Consider the following 17,295-nt stretch of genomic DNA (forward strand, 5'->3'; position numbering starts at 1 on the left):
ACAAAGGTTAGAGGCACATGACTCCCATCACCATTTTGAGCCAATTTTGTTCCAGGTTGTTCATTTGTTGTCTGTTAAACCCTGCCCTTTAGGAAGGGATGGAATGAGTAGCTAATTCACTGCTAGTGACATATCTGATGTTTATTGATGATGTGAGGACATCTTGCAAGAAGACACCAACTTCAAATTTTCACATAGCAGCAGATCATACACTTATGCTGAACACCATGATTGAAAGAGTGCACAGCTGAGTGCTAAAAGCAAACCTATGGCCTCTGAGCTTTCTAAGTCCATTTCTCTGAGTGCTTCACATTACTGGTCACGGGAGAAGGAAAAACATCGAAGAGCTGCAGCAGTGTAAACACGAAATGCCAAAGAAATTATTAAAATAGTATTTTATTTCACGAATAAAAACTAAACAGAATTAGGACACGGTTCTATTTTCTCTTTTTCCCTGTTTCCTTTGAACTATGCTGATCATCTCTTTTTGAACCAAAGCCATATCTACCATTCCTGTGCTGATCCTGCCACTCACTCTCCAGCTGTCTGAGCATTTCCTGTGTCAGGAGTCCTTCACGCAGCAGTCTGTTGGCAAGGGATCCCCGGCCGTAGCTTTTCAGATCCTCCTGCCTCGTCCCGGAGCGAGGGGCTCTCAGGTTCCTCGCTCTCCTCAGTGCTGGAGCCTCCACTGCAATGGACAGTGCCTCAGGGGACTTGCCACCCTGACGGTCAGAAGCCGCCCTGGCGTCCCTCTTAGTTGTGGGAAAGTCTTCGGACACAACCTCTGCTGTGCCAGGAGCAGCTGCAGATTGGGACGCCCGGATCAGCTTGGTGATGTTGCGCACCCCAATCTGTATGATGTCATCCAGTTTCTTCTGAATATCCCTTACAAGGACAGCATCGGGGAACATATCCATGAAGCGGTAACTGAGAGAGGCAAAACAACACCCGGTTAAACCTTTCCACTCCAGGAATGCTGACTGGGATAAAAATGGGATGTACTACGTAAGAAAAAATTATTACATGTTGCATGGGAAGGCCACAGTATTGTATGCTGCATTTCAGCTGCTCCAGTCCAGGATCACCTTGTTTCTACCTCTCCTCTCTCTGTCATTCACAAACTGCTCTCTGCAGAGCCCATGACTCGCTCCCACATCACTACACCTGCATTTGTCAGGATCCTCCAAAGGGCCACAGGGGCCTGTCCTGCACTACGTACACACAGGCTTAAAAACACTGCTCTTCTAGGACTGTAAGTCGTAAATACCAGGAGAAAGTAAAAACAAGTTTTCAAGCACAAAGACAATACCTTAGCCACAGATAGAGGTCAAAAACATCATGAACAGCTTCGAGGTGTACGAGCTCTTTGATGTTTTTTGGAGCAGCCAAGGGCCACTTGGTGTGCCGGCAGAGCCAGTCAAAGGTCAGGGGCTCGTTTCGACTGAACTGTCGAGCAAACTGAAAAACAAGCAAAGCCCTCAGTCAGTCAGTCAGTCAGGAAGAAATCCCACAAGAGTTAAATTCCCTGGAGTCTGTATACAGAAAATACCTGCTTTGTTTTACACAGCCCAAATGCCACACATTCTTTTACTTAATTACTCAACACAGGAGTCACCTCTCCTTTCCAGAGCCTCATTAACACAATTTGTCCATGGGCCATGCACAGAATTAAGCAACAAAGGCACAGAGCTATCCAGAAAAGCGTAACACTGAAGGCATTTGATTTCACCCAGCACAGCAGATGGACTTTGTCTTTTTTAATTCTCCTCCTCCTATTTGGTTAATTATCTTGTTTCAGAGTCCTGGGGTTGAGAAAATGTTAAATGTATTCCCTGGCTTAGGAAACACATTACTCACAATATAAACAGATTAATCTGCACTAGAAATCAGCCCTTCTGAAACTCAGACACCTCAGCTCTTTGAGTAGCAAAAAAACAAGTAAAAAAAGATTTAAATCTAAAATTTTCAAAAGTTCTGATGACTTGGAATAACTGCCTCCTAATAACTGACTGATACTAGAAGTGGGTTTTTTTTGACAAGGAATGGTGCTTCAATTCACACAAGCATTCACAACATCCTACCTTCCTCCAACACAACATTATGCCCTTCTGCACCTTCGTTCCCTGGTGTCTGAATGCTCAGCATTTTCTTAACAAGACATTTTTTTCAACTCTTTGATCAATCACTCAATTTTTAAAGAAGATTATTAGGTCTTCTTGAAATGCAGGGGTCTAATATTTCTGACCTGAGGGCACCACATCAGTTTCATTTTTACACTGTTTCATTTTGAAAGTTTAATGCAGTCTCTAACAAGGGAACAAAGGCAATACAGTCCAACAAAGTAACAGTCCCAAATAAAATTATTAATCCCAAAACCCTGAAAAATCTGCTGACTACAAATTCCTCAAAATAATCACTCTGGGGGCACAGTGAAAAACAGTTCATCCAGGCCTGAAAAGTGAAGTGACATAATTCTGAGAGCAACTTAGCACTGTGTTTTCTGGGGTTTTAATTCCATGTAACTCTTAACATCAGCAATCACCCTTGAGCCCACATTCCTCTCTTTTGTTGACAAGCTAACACCCTGAAGGGAGCAGGAACTTGAGTTTCAATGACTACTTTTAGGCATACTATGATGCAAAGCTTAACAGTGCACAAGTGACTGGGGAACACAAGTGATCCCTCCCAGTTCAGAGCTCACAGCAGAAAGGTTGTCCAAACTTTATTTACATCACGAGAACCAGATTAATTTACATCACGAGAACCAGCAGTTAAAAGCTTTGGTCCATAAAAACAGTGAAGAATGCAATTAGGAAAAAAACTTTATATTTTATATTACTGCCTGTGAGCACTTTAAGATGTTCTCCAATGACCTAATGACAAATCCCACAGTAAATACAGCAGATACAGTCTCACTGCACCAAGACCCACTTGCTCCAATATAAACATCACATTTCTGGGGGGGAAAAAAAGCCAGCTGACCTTCAGCAACGTGGTACACACAAAAGGCTCTTTTCTGTTCAAGGGGGCAGTGCAGAAGACGTATCGTGACCGCAGATTTAGTGGAATGTGCTGAATCATATCTGCTAGGAATTTAAAGTCATCAATATTGCAGACAAAGTACATCCCATCAACTTGTGAGAGACTCACAAAAATATCCTGTGAAAATACAACCAAATGAAGGGAATGTTATTAGAGGAAGGGGGTTATGAAATTTTGTACTACCGAACCAAAAAATTATTCAGTGTTTCAAATGCTGGTTATATTGAAAGAACAGCTAAAAACCATCAAATTTGAGCACAGTAATAAAAAAGGGGCAGGGGAGTTCCCTCTGCTCTTTTAGCAGAGCTTGCATGAAATTCTCCAACAGAGGATCAGAGGAGAAGAGAGAACACACTGTGTTTTATTTAAACATTTCCAGTTAGTCTCCTGAATAACAAAGTTCTGGAGCTGTACATTTTAGTCACAAAGAACACCATCACAGGAACCAGTTACTACTATGTTTAGAAATTTCTCCAGGCTTGTCACTTAGCATGACCCAAAAAGCCAACTTTACAGCACTGAATTCAATAATTGAGGTATCTTTAGCTCAATGTCAGGCTCAGATCTATTTTAGGAAGAAAGAAAACATAAATACAGTACTGCAATAGTGGAGTTCAAAGAACACCTGAAATATATCCAAGGTTTGGAGAAATAGGAGATGCCAGGGCACACTGCAGGGGGAATTTCTGTGGGCCTCCAAAATTGTTTCTCCAGTCTAAATCTTTGACAGAGTTTTTAAAAACATCTTTAGAGAAACACTGAGTTTCTTAATTAAATATGTGCCTGAATATTTAAGAGATCAAAAACTACACAGGGTTCTTATCTTAGTACTTCTATGGTAGCCCAGAAATTGTTAACAGCAAAATATTTAGATGCTTGAAGAGCTTTCAAGTTTATTATAGCACAGAAAAGTTACGCATTCTAAACCTATTTACAGCCAGTGCTGTGGTAGAGAGAAGAATCCAACTGATAAAAAATACACACAAGGCCGTCTGTCAGGTTCCCAAAGTGTATGTTTGTACAAAAGCAGTGACTGTAAGTAATGCTTAATTTTTAACGCAAAAGCTAATATTCTGGTCATTCTTACAATTAGATTGGATAGAGTAGCATCAGGAAGATGATAAGCAAACATTTCTATCTGCTCAGGAGTAGGATGCAGGCCAGCTGCCTAAAGGAAAAAGAAGGAAAAAAAAATCCATTAATTCTCAATATTGTTTTAAAGTTAATGCACCAGAAGCAACACATAGGAAGACAAAATGCAAGAAAGAAACCAAAGCACCCTACAGTTTATTCAGCACACTTATCTGAAACTTTGGAACTTCTGTGCTTGAGTTTTTAATTCTTAAAAGAGCAGCTTCAGTATAAATGCAACACTGCAAGCCTCCAAACGGGATACATATCCAAAGTCACTCTGGCATGACACAATCCACTTTTATTACTACGTTGTAAACAGACACAAGGAAAAATAATTTGGGATCAGCACATCATAACCCAGCCCCAGAGCACGCCTGTGCTAACTGGGTGCTGAGCCCCTCACCTTCACGGGGGGCACAGCCTCGCTCAGGATTTCCTTCAGCTGCGCGAGGTCCTCGCGGTGCATCGTGGTGACCTCGCCCTGCGTGAAGGACGAGCCAAAACGGCCGGCTCTGCCCGCGATCTGCAGCGCCTGCGAGGTGGGAATGGAGTCGATTTCCTTCTCTCCCTTCTCATTCACAGTCGGCTTCACTATGGAGTTAAAGATTATTCTTCTTATACACCTGGAATGTTTGAACAAAACCAAAGAGGAATCTTTTTTTTCTTGCAAGTTACTTCCAATAAGAAGAATGAAAGCCTTTTCTTTTTTATAAGCTTTTCTCTATAAATTATCACAGAGACTACCTATGGACACAGCATACTGCAAAGGGCATGACGGGACTCCTGGTTAGTCACAGGAGAATTATCAGCCCTGCACGTATCAATCATGTTCTAGTAGGGTCCCAATCCATTCACCATCAGTAGTTTTATGTGACTGCATCATCTTCACCAATAAAACACGCCTGAAACTGGGCTGAACTTGCTTTGCATTTCAGAATGCAAGAGACTGGTAACTCTGACAACCTAACACATGTGACTCTTGCTGATCCAGTAGGCACTGTTATCCACTATCACATAGAATTAGGCCAAGGGAGCTGTTAATTCTTGGAATCAGTTTTGAAATTAAAGCTTAATTCTGCCCAACCAAATTGAACACCACTTCAGACTGAAAATATATATTCTGTATTACCTAGACATAGCTGATATTTGTCCAAATTAATCAGACTGGGGAGAAACAAGCAAGAAAATTAATGCAGGCATTACACCCAAAGGAAAAAAAAATACCACAACCTACTGCAAGTACTTACAAATTGAGTCCCATTCCAATTGCATCTGTAGCAACTAAAATTTTGCATGGATCATCAGGATCATTGAATTTCTTTGCCTGTTCAAGTTTTGTTCCTAAAACAGAATGACAAAACACTTCACATAGCAAACTTCTTCCAAACCAAAGACAACACATCCCTAAGCCAAATGCTGTTTTAACAGGCTGAGGGGAAAAACATAGTGTTTGATTGGTATTTGGATGATTTGGAGGGAAGGGGGCAGGAGGGACTTATATCATTCCCAGAGCTGCGGATAGACCTCATTTAATTATATCTACCTGAAGATCAAAATTAAGTACATAATAAAGGTCTAATCCCAAGATTAAAACACCAGTGAAGAAAAGCCGATTACTTTCTTTAACTATAGAGAGAAGCAAAACCAGGAAACTTGCACTGCTTTATTTTAAAATAAAGAAAGCAGTGCAAGGGTTTTTTTCCTGAGAAAAGCAGCAAGAAGCAGAACATCCCCTTATTAATAAAGGAAGAGAGCTTTACCTGGTGGCAGACTGCCATATATGACAGCACATTCTAATCCTCTGGCTTCAATCTGTCGGCTCACAGAGTAAATGTCGTTCTTACTGAAGCAGACAATGCAGTCCCCAGGACGGAGGTTATCCAAGGATTCCAAGGCATAATCCAGCACAGTCAGAGGAGTGAGTCTCTTGTAGTTTCGGACCTGGAATTGAAGTTGTCAAAGATATTTCTTTAAATTAAAAAATTTCCTGTGGAATATCAACCAGTACATTTATTTTCACGTGTGGCTGTAGCACTGAGGGACCTCTCTCAGTCCTGAAGGGATAATTCCTGGGGAGGAGATATACACCCCATGCACTTGCACACTGGCAGCACTTCCCAAGCTGAGAACTATACAGCTTTTTCAAGAAGAATGATGTATTTTTACATGTAAACTAGATTCCAGATGTAAACTAGAGTCAAGAAAATTGGTACACAGGTACACCCCTTGATCTATCAAGAAATGAGCGTCTGCTTTCCGTCAGGTATCTGAATGCTCTCACTGGAGCCCCCTTTTCGGAATTACACATCCTACCACACACAGACACACAAAGCTACAGCTAATTCACCTTGAAATCATAAAGGTTAGACTTTACTGGGACCAAATTTTGTTTTTAAATACTCTTCTTAAAGAACCTTCCAATTAAAAATACATACATTTACCTCCTTTCCTCATCATGTGGAGAATAACTATCATCCAACCCAGTAAAGTCAGCAAATCTGAGGGCACAACAGAACTGTAAAGAAAGTCCCTAAACAGCTGCAGCACCTGCAAAATTCCCTGAGGGGAACACAGCAAAGCACTTATCTTCTTTCAGCAAAACAGTACCACTACTTACAAAGAAAAAGAACTTTGCAACATCTCCTTTGATTTACAGAAACCAAAAATCATTTTAACAACGGCTCCCACAGGATAACTTGGATCAGTGATACCCTCAAAAGATCATATGGTTTTTGCCTGTTTTACAGCAAGGAGAACCTGATGTTCTGTCCTTAGCTTCTCAGAACTGAAATACCTACTTCAACTTCCTCCCCCGTGGTGTACATGAGCTCTGTCACCAAGTCAACAGCAGCAGCTTCTCCACAGACATGGATTTCTTCTGCACAGAGGCCTAAACAAGGTCCAGCGAAATAAAAAGAAAAATGTTACTTATTTTTAAACAACAGTACCTTTAGCCGACTCCTTAAGTTACCCAAAAATTACATTTATCACATTAGTGTGATAATTAGAGCAGCCAATACCTTGTTGCGCACTCAGCCAAAACAAGAGGTACCCTCGACCACTGAACAAATGGAGCAAAGCTTTCATTTACTCTTCATGTTTTACTAACTCCCAAACCACAGCAGAACTGAGTGTCTTTATTTCTGCATGAATTCCCTCCATTGCACTCAGAATAGAAAAAGCAAAAAAGTAGAGGCAGAAGAAGTATTAAAAAACATCACTGAACTCATCATCAAAAGCAATCAAAGGGAGGGACGAGGGCAGAGGGAATCAGGTTCCAAACTTCTGTTCAAAATACGAGGAAAAATGTTTCAAAATCTCTTCCTGAAAAACTCTAAAATTATCAAAACGAGTATTCTTCTATGAATTTTGCAGATTGATGCAGCTCTATAAATGAGCCATTTGAAATTAACACTGAAATATTTAAAGTTGACATACATTGAACAGTATCTCTTCCTAAGGCAATCCTTGAAGATTGGTGTTGTTTTAATTGAACAAAAAAAGCATATTTCTGGAAAACAGTAAATGTAAACAGACAGCATGATGTAACAAGGACTTCATATTATCCAAGGAAGGAAAACCAAAAGAAGAATGTGAAAAAAGTTTTAAAAAAACCATTCATTAAGTAAAACATGACAGGTTGCTGCCATGCAGACAAATCCTTTGGGGCAGAGTATCTCTCTAACCTGCTGTGAGAAGACCTATGAAGAAAAAAGCACTCACTTTTTCTTTGGAATCCTATATTGTAATAATTCATGGATATACTGACTGCTAAGCTTGAATTCACCGTGCCATTTGCAGTTAAACAGGTTCACTGTCAGCACAAATCAGCTTACCTAGAAGGGCTCTCGTCCAAGCCCACCCTCTGGCAGGATCTCTGATCATCTGAATTTCATCAATCACAGCAACTTCATCTTAGAACAAAAAAGAAAAACATGATGCTCCAAGGAAGAGAACGTACAACAGCAGTGCAACACACAAAGGGACTCAAAGGCTTTCTAAATAAGGTTGCTCTAATCAAGTTAATCCCCTATCACCAGAAAGCTACTCTGAGATGATCCAGGTTTCCTGAACTGCTCTAACATAGTTCAGAAATTGTTGAAATAAGAGTTAAAGGGAATAGCTCAGCAATAGTACACATGGAGGTCCCCCTGGTAAGACTGAAGCAATCATGTGTACATACAAGGTGTGTTGGTGCTGCACATTTCGATGGTACAGGCAATGTGAGGAGCTTGTCTGGCATCTTCATTGGCATAGACACGCTCTTCTCCTGTCACCAGGTCACATGGCACATTCTAAAGGAATTCAAAAAACTCAGGTTAAGTTTCTTTAGTATAACAGAATCCTCTTTCCAAAGGGGAAAAAAAAAAAAAACAATCAGTCTTTTACAGTAGCTTCTAGGACAGTATAACGGAAGCTTTTCCAGAAAATAACTACCCTGCCCTCTGAGACTTGTGCCCTGTATTTAAGTCCTATCAGACTGCAGGTATAATGAAGAGGTAGTATCTGTAATTAGATGCCTTCCCCTACTCCTGCAGGAGATGACATCCTCCCCTGAGCATTTCAGAACTGTCAGAAGAGCTGCAGTACAAGGGACTCGTAAAGGAAGGTCCAGCAGTGAAGGAGCCTTGCGAACTTCGGCCTCCTCCAGTTCATTTGGGGATTGTTCTCACACACACCGAACACGTGGGAATGAAATGCAGCAACTAGCAACAGGGAACAGCACTGCATGGTACCCACAGCCACTACACGGTGCACTTTACCTAGGACTGGTCTCCTAGGACAAGCCAATCTTTCCTACGTGTGAGCGTGATAAAGCAGTAAGAGAAATTACAAATTCTATATTAAAAAAAAGAGAAATCACAGGATTGTTTGTGAACACTATTGTACACACACACACACTGTGCTGCATTAACATGTGATGCTTGGTTTTAATGCTTCAGAACTGGTTCTGTGCAGCTGGAAACACACTGGTAAGAAGCCTCCAAAAATATGCCAGAAGTAACATAAAAAAGCCCACAGTAATGAAAATTTCCTCTGGAACCAGATACAGGGCACTGCTCTTCAACTGGACACATCTGAGTCTATAGAATTTTTCATAGATGGTGAAATGAAATATATTTAAACATAGAGGGTTGAGGGGAGTTAGGCAAGAGTAATTTTTATGTACCAGTTAAAATGAAGGTCATGGGTAAAAGAGGGACGGTTCCCATGCTGAAAAACCTAACCAGCAGAGCCTGGCTAAACCTGGAGAGCGACAAACCACTGGCTAAGGGGGGCAGGTTACAGGGATGATGGCACAGCATGTGCTGTGGGGACAGTGCTGTTCCCTCTGCTGTTCCTTCTGCTCACCTAAAGCATTAATGCACAACTGGTACTGCCATGAGCTGCAAAGCAAAGCAAAAGCACCGGTCCAAGCACACACAGGACTTTACAGACATGCATTCCCGAGACTGTCCCAGTGCTAAGGATGTTGGGAAGTGCTATGACATACTGACAGCATCGTTAGTCTTTTGGAAGATCTCATGAGCCAGAAGTTTTAGTGGGCCGCAGTATATCCCAGATTTGGCTGACAAAAATCTCTGGATAGCATGGTAAGTTTTTCCACTGTTTGTAGGACCGGCATGGAATATTATCTTTCGCTGAATAGCCCTGGCATCTGGATACCTAAAACATACACATAAAGAAAGCAGATCTGTTGAACATTTGTCCAGTGTCCTGAATACCTATTCAGAAGAAACTGGAAATTAGCTTAAATATTTGTTTATTAATAGACTTTTAAACATGTGCTGAACACAGAAAGATCAAGTTCTTAAACAGAGCCAGTATAAAGAGGTTACTGAGTCTTTAATATTCATCTTCTGAATCATATAGTGCTTTCAAAAATTCAGAGTCAAATTCAAACACTGTGTTCAAAATAATTCTCATTACTTCTCTTAATCCTCTCTCCTTAGGTTTATTAACATTTTAATGTTCTGCTGTGCTACCTTCCAAATATACGGTCAGGAAACAGTTTTCTGGAAAGGCCATCCAGTGACTTTCACTGCTGGTATAACCTTATTTTCCTGTTACTTCATTGCAATGTAGCTTGTAAAGAAGTTGAGTTCCTGACAGAAATTAACATAAAAACAGAGCAATGGAACTGGAAACGTAGCACAATCACACATCACAAAGCTCAAGTCCCCAGACTCTGAAGTTCTGTGACACTAAGAAAAGAAAGCAGAGCAGCCCCTGCCCCCACTGACCAGTTGGGCGGCAGCCTCAGGTCACTGATCTTGCGCAGGTCGTCCATGCAGTCCAGCATGGGGAAGATCTGCTTGGCATGCCTCAGGAAAAACGGGAACAGGTCATCCACGTGGCCTACGGGAGAAACCCTGCTCAGTTTGCATGCTTGTCTCACAGTGTGTACCATCATAATACACTCAGAAAAAAATTTTCTACTATTTCCACCACACACTTCCGCAATTCTTTCCCCTCCTGGCTCTCTACAACTTTCAATCATTATCTCGGTTGCAGAAAGGTGAACTAACATGGGCTCGTTAAGAAATGTAATTCAAATCCAATGGTATGAAAAAGCTGGCTCTCATTTCAGTGTATTCACTCTAGTCAGCCTACATGCCTGAAGAACTTCTCTAAAAATGAGAAACTGGGGGAAAGCTGGATGAGAAAGGGCTTTAGCTTTTGCTTCCTAAATTCATGTGCTGCCTTGGAATAAAATAAAAATAAAAGCTTTCAAAATGCTTTTATGAAAAACCCGAGCAGACCAGAAAATTGTACAGCTTCTCTAAGCTACCAAGACACAGGATGCTGGTTAAAAATTCAAAGTTTCCAATCCTTAAGTGAGAAAATAAAACCAGAAAAATCATCTCAGAAGAGACATTGAGGTTCACTCTTCTGAATGTTTGCAGAGAAGACACGTGGCCTTTAAAGGTCTCATCTGAGGTCACACTTCTCTACTGTCCCTACTGGGTTTTTTAAATTGAGAATTAATATTCATTAAATCAAAATTATTATGAAAATTTGAAAAAGCTAATATATTCAATTATCACCTCTGGACAAGCAAAACTCAAACAAAAAAAAAAAAATTAAAACTACCACAATAAACAACATTTTATACTTCCATTTATGTGAGTTTTAAGGCACATATAAACAATGCTCATATGTAACTAAATAAGGAGTGGAAACAAGACAATCCTGTGGAAGATTTTATGCCCAAGTAATATAGAGGGACAATTTCCTAAGATTGCCAACATGTAGAACATACACATTTACATTTGAAGACAAAATTAATGGCCACTGCAACCTTTAAATTCCCATCATTAAAACAGACATACTGTGCCCAAGTTCTGCAGCTCAAACCACGCAAGAGGCTGGTTCTGCTGTTCCCAGCCAGCATAACCCCCTTGCACTAAGCAAGCAAACACTCACCTCTGTGAGTGCCCCAGGGAACCAGCACTGCCAGAGCTGATTCCCAATCCCTAAAAGCCACCTGGCCAGCAGAGAGTTCTCCAAGTGCCCCCTAGTGACTACTCGATTGCTGAGAGGAATAAACACAACAGTTGTTTCCATTTCAGCCCGAACAGGTGCTGTAAAACAACAGGCTGCTTCTTGCCATCACCTCCACCTCTCTCCAGAAGGTTTAAGGACAGCACACTCCCTAGGATCCTAGCAGGGATTTTTAAGCTGCCTGACAGCATAGCAGGGGGTCCACAGGTAGGTAGGTAAAGCATACAGGTCAAAACCAAGGAAAAAATGTTAACATTTTATTTTACAAGCACTCCAGATACTTGCCTGCATCACAGCATATATCATTGAGAATAATATGCAAATCAGCACTCACAGAGCTGGATTCCATGATATATTTCCTAAAGCTTATAAAGGCTTGGTGAAACAGGCGAGCTGCAAAAAATCAAAACAAGGAACAAAATGTACATGACCAGGACCAGAAAACTGTGTTTGTAAACATGCACCAAAACACTGAACCAGTCCATTACAAACCTATACCTTAATATAATCTATTAAAAGTAAATAAGGTTATTTGTACCGAGTGACAGAGACAAGGTAAACAAGCCATGTTGTGAGACCCATAAAAGATGAGCTCTACCTAATACTGTACCTGAATTAAAACAGGTTTCACTTTAAAAATAAACTTGAAACAGGTTCTTACCATCTAATCCATTTTCTGCTCCTAGTCTTTGGATTTCTTTTCTTTTGTAGAACTTGTTTAAATTTTTTAGAACTTCACCTGTAGAAAAAAAAATAAATTTTTTTTTTTAGTTTGCTTAGAATTAAATCCCATTCTGCTGGTCCAAAGACCCTGGTTTATCATCTCCTTACTCTGGAGAGAGGGAATCTTGCCATGCTGAACAGACTCGAATTCTCCCTCAATTAAACACAGTCAGTGACAGACACTATTGTGGAGAAGGACCAGTTTCAACTGCAGCAGAGGAAGAAGTGCCATGAAGATGAGGGCAGCTTTGAGACACTCTCCCTTGGTACTTGATAAGAAAGGACAAAGGTGGGAACCTACAGCCAATTTGTTACAGAACAATCTAATTCATGTTTTGGGGTGGGTTATTTTTGGTTTTTATCAGCACCCCTCAGGACACAGCAGGCTTCCATGTGAAACTACTCAGTGACTAAACATCCTGAGGTACCTTCTTCCCTCCAATCTACTTCCAAGAGAGACTCTCCAGAAAGATCAGTTAAATCAGATCCAGTAGTCTTCCTTTTCTCAGGTTAAATAAAGGAGGGAAGAAGAAAATGTAACAGAGTTTCTTCATATATATCACAAATTACTCAGCTTTCTTCATATAAATTCTCTTATAAAGTTATTAATAAACCCTTTCCCTCCCCTAAAAGTTCAGTGTTGCAATAAAATTGTATTGACTCACAGACACTGTGCATTTAGTTCATTAAATGCTAGTTAAATCAGTGGCAAAATGTGTCCTTTCTCCATCTACAGATCAGAAACTCACAAAAATCTGGCAAATATCACAAACACCTATTCACCAACTTACCTTACTCTAAAACTCAAGTATAGGAACCCTGTTTATGAAATGCTAGGAATGATAATAGTAATGCAACACATGCCTGGTTTGCCAGCACAAGTCACTGAACACTGTCAAGCTCTGCTCTCTACCACTAACTCTGTAACTGCCACAACATGAACAGCTTCCCACAAGATCAACCTTAAATCACTGAAACATTATCTTTATAAAACACTGCGTAACAAAGACAGTCCCTTTGGCATAATGAAAATCAACAGGGGACAAGAATATGGCAAACTGGGGTGCACAAGGGCAGCAGCTACAACCCATATCCTGTGCATGGCTACAGGGATCTCCTGATGGCTTCATTCACAGTCCAAAATGTTCCCAAAGGCAACTAAGCAAGGGTACCAGCAGGACTGCAATTCCTACACAGGCATCCACACTCATCAGGAAATAAGAGCCCCAAATCAAAGAGCCCCAAAATCAAAGGCAGATTGGAAAAGAGTGCACTACGAGAAAGCACAGGGCCACATTCTCTTTGAGCTTCCCTAAAAGCTCCAACAGTCACCACATCATCAGCCACAGAGCTAAATTCACAGCCCACTGGCCTTACTACAGATGGAAAGGTCAATGCCTGAACACTTGTTACTATCCAAGGCAACGTGACATTGGGACCATCCCAGCCCTCGACATCCAAGGTCATGATCCTGCCTAAGCACAAACACTTGGCTCAACAATAAGGGAAATCAAAACAAACCAAAGCTGGCACTGCAGCCCGTGTGAGATTAATCCAGCTGCACATGCAGGCAGCAAGCAGGGTACACACTCAGTCCTGCCTCAACCACCACCCTTACCATTTATTCCTATCTAAGGTTTCCCTTTCTTTACCATTTTCTCATTCTAGAACCGTCCTTTAGTTACTTTGACTTCTCAGCAGCATTTTCAAGTTTCTGTGTAAAAGGCCAGCCTGACTGCAGTTAGGTTCAGAAACGCAGCTGGGCTCCAAGGAATCAGATCCATTTAGAAGTTTCAGCCCTGTTTACACCAAAATTGAAAGCATCTATCGGCACTCACAGGGGTACACTTCCTGTGACGCCGTGTAAAACAGATGTAGTGAATTAGTTCCAGATTTGTTACAAAGGTTTTACAAAAATGGCTTTGCAAAAGTAAGCTTCAAAAAAGGCTTTTGTCTTCATAACAGCATCTGATTAGCATGAAAACCACGATCACTCTCACTTTAGCAGTAACTACAAGATGATTCACACTGGAATTACACTCAGCTGTCAGTAACAAAGTCCCCTCTAATCAGAAAGGCTGCAAATACACACATTTCCTTATTAAATCTAGTTCACTACTTGACAGAAGAATCTAACAGAGCATGTTTGTACAAAATACCAAAAAAACCAGATGCATAACATTGTGTGTGGTCAGAACCTAAGGGGGAAGCAGAGGAATACTTATTTCATCTTAAAAAACACGTATCTGCTGAGGAAGGTCTCGCTCAGTTTTCTCTTTAACATTACTGGGTTTCACAGTACAGAATTGCTGACAGCAACAGAGAGAGCACCACAGGCCAGCAAGCAGATGAACAGCACCACACTGGTCACCAGGCTGGCATTCCTTCCAAGTCTCACACAGAAGAACTTCAGGCTCTTTTAAGTAGTTAATTTTCACCTGGGGGAATATATAATTTTAACCACTCTGTTCTCTCTCAGCAACTCAGCAGAGACCAAACAGAATCTGTGCTTACTCTCCCAGAGCATTTCAGTTGTAGCTTTGAAGAAATCCAGCATAACTGCTCCTCTGATAAGTGAAACAAGGAATATACGAGTAAGATGGCACCATTTATATTTACTGGCATCTGAGAAATGCACTACTCATATATAAGGCAAGTTTGACAACAACACAGACTTCAGCAGTTCAGCTGTCAAGGATTCTTTTCCTAGATAGTTTTTTTTTTTTTAGCTTTCAGGGCCAGGTATTCTTTTCTTCACAGCTCTGAACAATTAAGATCATGCTTTCTATACTTTGGAGTTAATACTAATAATATGCCATCAGAACGCTTAATTAGGAGAAGATATGAAGAAAAAAGTTCCCATATACACCCTCAATGCTTTGGGATCACCAAACATCAAAAGGATCAAGAACTTGTTTCTAATTTATCAAGTCTTTCGAAATTACAGAGTCATAGAATCACAGACTGGTTTGGGCTGGAAGGGACCTTAATGATCATCTTCATCCTGTCATGAGCAAGGACACCTTCCAAGCCCCGTCCAACCCGGCCTTGGACACTTCCAGGGATGGGGCAGCCATAGCTTCTCTGGGCAACCCGTGCCAGGGCCTCACCCCCCTTCCTCACAGAGAAGAATTTACTCCTAACATCCAATCTAATCCTGCCCTCTGGCAGTCTGAAGCCCGTCACTACACTTTGCCCCTTTTTATCTCGGCACATTCACAAACAAGAAGATGCCCTTCTGTAACACCAATATCTGAAAAAACTATGACTTCCAAGTTCAGATCCAGTCATGGTTCTGGAACGCCAAAAATCTGCAGTTCAGCTGCAGGACCTGCCCCACGCTGAGCACCCTTAGCACAAAAACAGGGACTGGAGGAGCCAGGCCAGCAGATTGTTCCCTCCACACAGAGCACAGCTGATAGACCTGGGAAATCCCACAACATTCTGAGCTCCAAGGGACCCACGAAGATCATCAAAGTCCAGCCCTTGGCCCTGCCCAGGCCAGCCCCACAAGGTGCCCAGTAAAGCCCCAGTACCGGTGGTGTTACCCCACTCCACAGCCTTTATCCCACTTCTCTTTGGCGGGAACGAGCAGCTGCACCGGTCAGACAATCCGCAGGGAGACCTTCCTCCCAAGGGATAAAGCCCACGAAAGGACCTAAGAGCAACGAGGGACAGTTCCCCTCGGCAGGACCGAGCCCTGCAAGACTCAGGAGGATCACGGAATCAAATCAGCGAGGTTGGAAAAGCCCTCCGAAATCACAGTCCAACCTCTGCCCAACACACCACCACGCCAACTAAACCGTGGCCACGTGCAGCCTGTCCTTAAACACATCCAGGGATGGAGACTCCACCACCTCTCTGGGCAGATCCTTTCCAGTCTCTAATCACCCTTCCAGCGAAAAAATTCCTCCTGATGTCCCACCTGACCCTCTCCTGGCAGAGCTTGAGGCAGTTCCCTTTCCTCCTGTCCTTTGTTCCCTGGGAGCAGAGCCCGAACCCCTCCGTTTCCCCCCTCCTGTCAGGGAGTTGTAGAGAGCGAGAAGGTCCTCCCTGAGCCTCCTTTTTTTCCAGGCTAAGCCCCCCCAGCCGCTCCTGCTTGTCCATCCCCTTCCTCATCTCCGTTCCCTTCCCTAATCTCGCTCCAGGCCCTCCACGTCCTTCCTGAACTGAGAGGCCCAGGACTGGTCACGGCCCTAGAGGTGCGGTCTCGCCACCCCCCCCGCCTCCAGGGCTGGCGAGGCCTCCCGGCCGGTGCCCGGGGGTCGCCCGTCCCCTCACGGTCCCGCCCGCACTCACCCTTGTCGAGCGGTCTCGTGAGCTCGGCGCCCACGTCCTCGCCGGCCGCGCCGCCGGGCTTCAGCGGCACGGGGACGAAGAGCGATGTGTCGGGGGCGCGGGAGGCGCCGTCCCCGGAGGAGGAGGAGGATGAGGACGACGAGGAGGGCGCTGAGAGCGCGGCCGCGGCGGGGCGGCCATGCCCGAGCGCGAGCCCCGCGCGCGCCGGGAGCCGCCGCAGCAGCGGCCACGCACACCGACTCATCCGCGGGCAAGGGCGGCGGCGGCGGCGCGCGCACCGACTGCGTCACCGCCGCGCGCCCGCCCCCCCCCCCGCGGGCGCCCCCCCCCCCCCCCCCCCCCCCCCCCCCCCCCCCCCCCCCCCCCCCGGGGGGCCCCCCCCCCCCCCCCCCCCCCCACACACCTCCCACAGCGCCCTCAGGGAGGGCACAGCCCACCAAACACACACACAAGCCGCGTTTAGTGAGAATGCAGCTGTTTAATAGTTCAAATCGCAGCTCAGGAGGGCTCCCCCGCTCCGTACAACATGGTTCGCAGTCTGAGGCTGGTTAAATACAATCAGGTTTTTCAAAATCATCGTTCCCAGGTTTA

General features: G+C 43.2%; 1 protein-coding gene across 3 annotated transcripts; it reads right to left on the reverse strand.

Moving 5' to 3' along the window:
* Positions 1-122: 122 nt before the first annotated feature.
* SUPV3L1 (Suv3 like RNA helicase) lies at positions 123-16,871 on the reverse strand. Of its 3 annotated transcripts, XM_027900864.1 has the most exons (15): positions 16,705-16,871; positions 12,344-12,421; positions 11,968-12,075; positions 10,422-10,536; positions 9,675-9,843; positions 8,360-8,471; positions 8,013-8,090; positions 6,975-7,066; positions 5,937-6,117; positions 5,424-5,517; positions 4,580-4,799; positions 4,130-4,210; positions 2,983-3,159; positions 1,310-1,458; positions 123-927 (listed from the first exon to the last, which is right to left on the reverse strand). In XM_027900864.1, exons 3-15 carry the CDS (start codon positions 12,029-12,031, stop codon positions 438-440), a joined length of 2,022 nt encoding a protein of 673 aa, XP_027756665.1. In that variant the 5' UTR covers positions 12,032-12,075; positions 12,344-12,421; positions 16,705-16,871; the 3' UTR covers positions 123-437. The 3 variants fall into 3 exon arrangements, with proteins under 3 accessions (XP_027756665.1, XP_027756666.1, XP_027756667.1); XM_027900865.1 differs by lacking the exon at positions 16,705-16,871 and having other exon boundaries at positions 12,017-12,075; positions 12,344-12,396; XM_027900866.1 differs by lacking the exons at positions 10,422-10,536; positions 11,968-12,075; positions 12,344-12,421; positions 16,705-16,871 and having other exon boundaries at positions 9,671-9,783.
* Positions 16,872-17,295: the final 424 nt, after the last annotated feature.

This window comes from Empidonax traillii, unplaced genomic scaffold (assembly GCF_003031625.1).
Source record: "Empidonax traillii isolate 1590-97213 ecotype Southwest subspecies unplaced genomic scaffold, ASM303162v1 scaffold754:size369281, whole genome shotgun sequence".
NCBI classification, from domain to species: Eukaryota; Metazoa; Chordata; class Aves; order Passeriformes; family Tyrannidae; genus Empidonax; species Empidonax traillii.

Excerpts from the sequence above, each read along its gene's own strand:
- SUPV3L1 (XM_027900864.1), bottom strand. The coding sequence starts at position 12,031 with ATGGAATCCAGCTCTGTGAGTGCTGATTTGCATATTATTCTCAATGAT. Across the intron at positions 8,472-9,674 it reads TCCAAAAGACTAACGATGCT|AATGTGCCATGTGACCTGGT; the intron begins GTCAGTATGTCA and ends GAATTCCTTTAG. Across the intron at positions 6,118-6,974 it reads CCACGGGGGAGGAAGTTGAA|GTCCGAAACTACAAGAGACT; the intron begins GTAGGTATTTCA and ends CTTCAATTCCAG.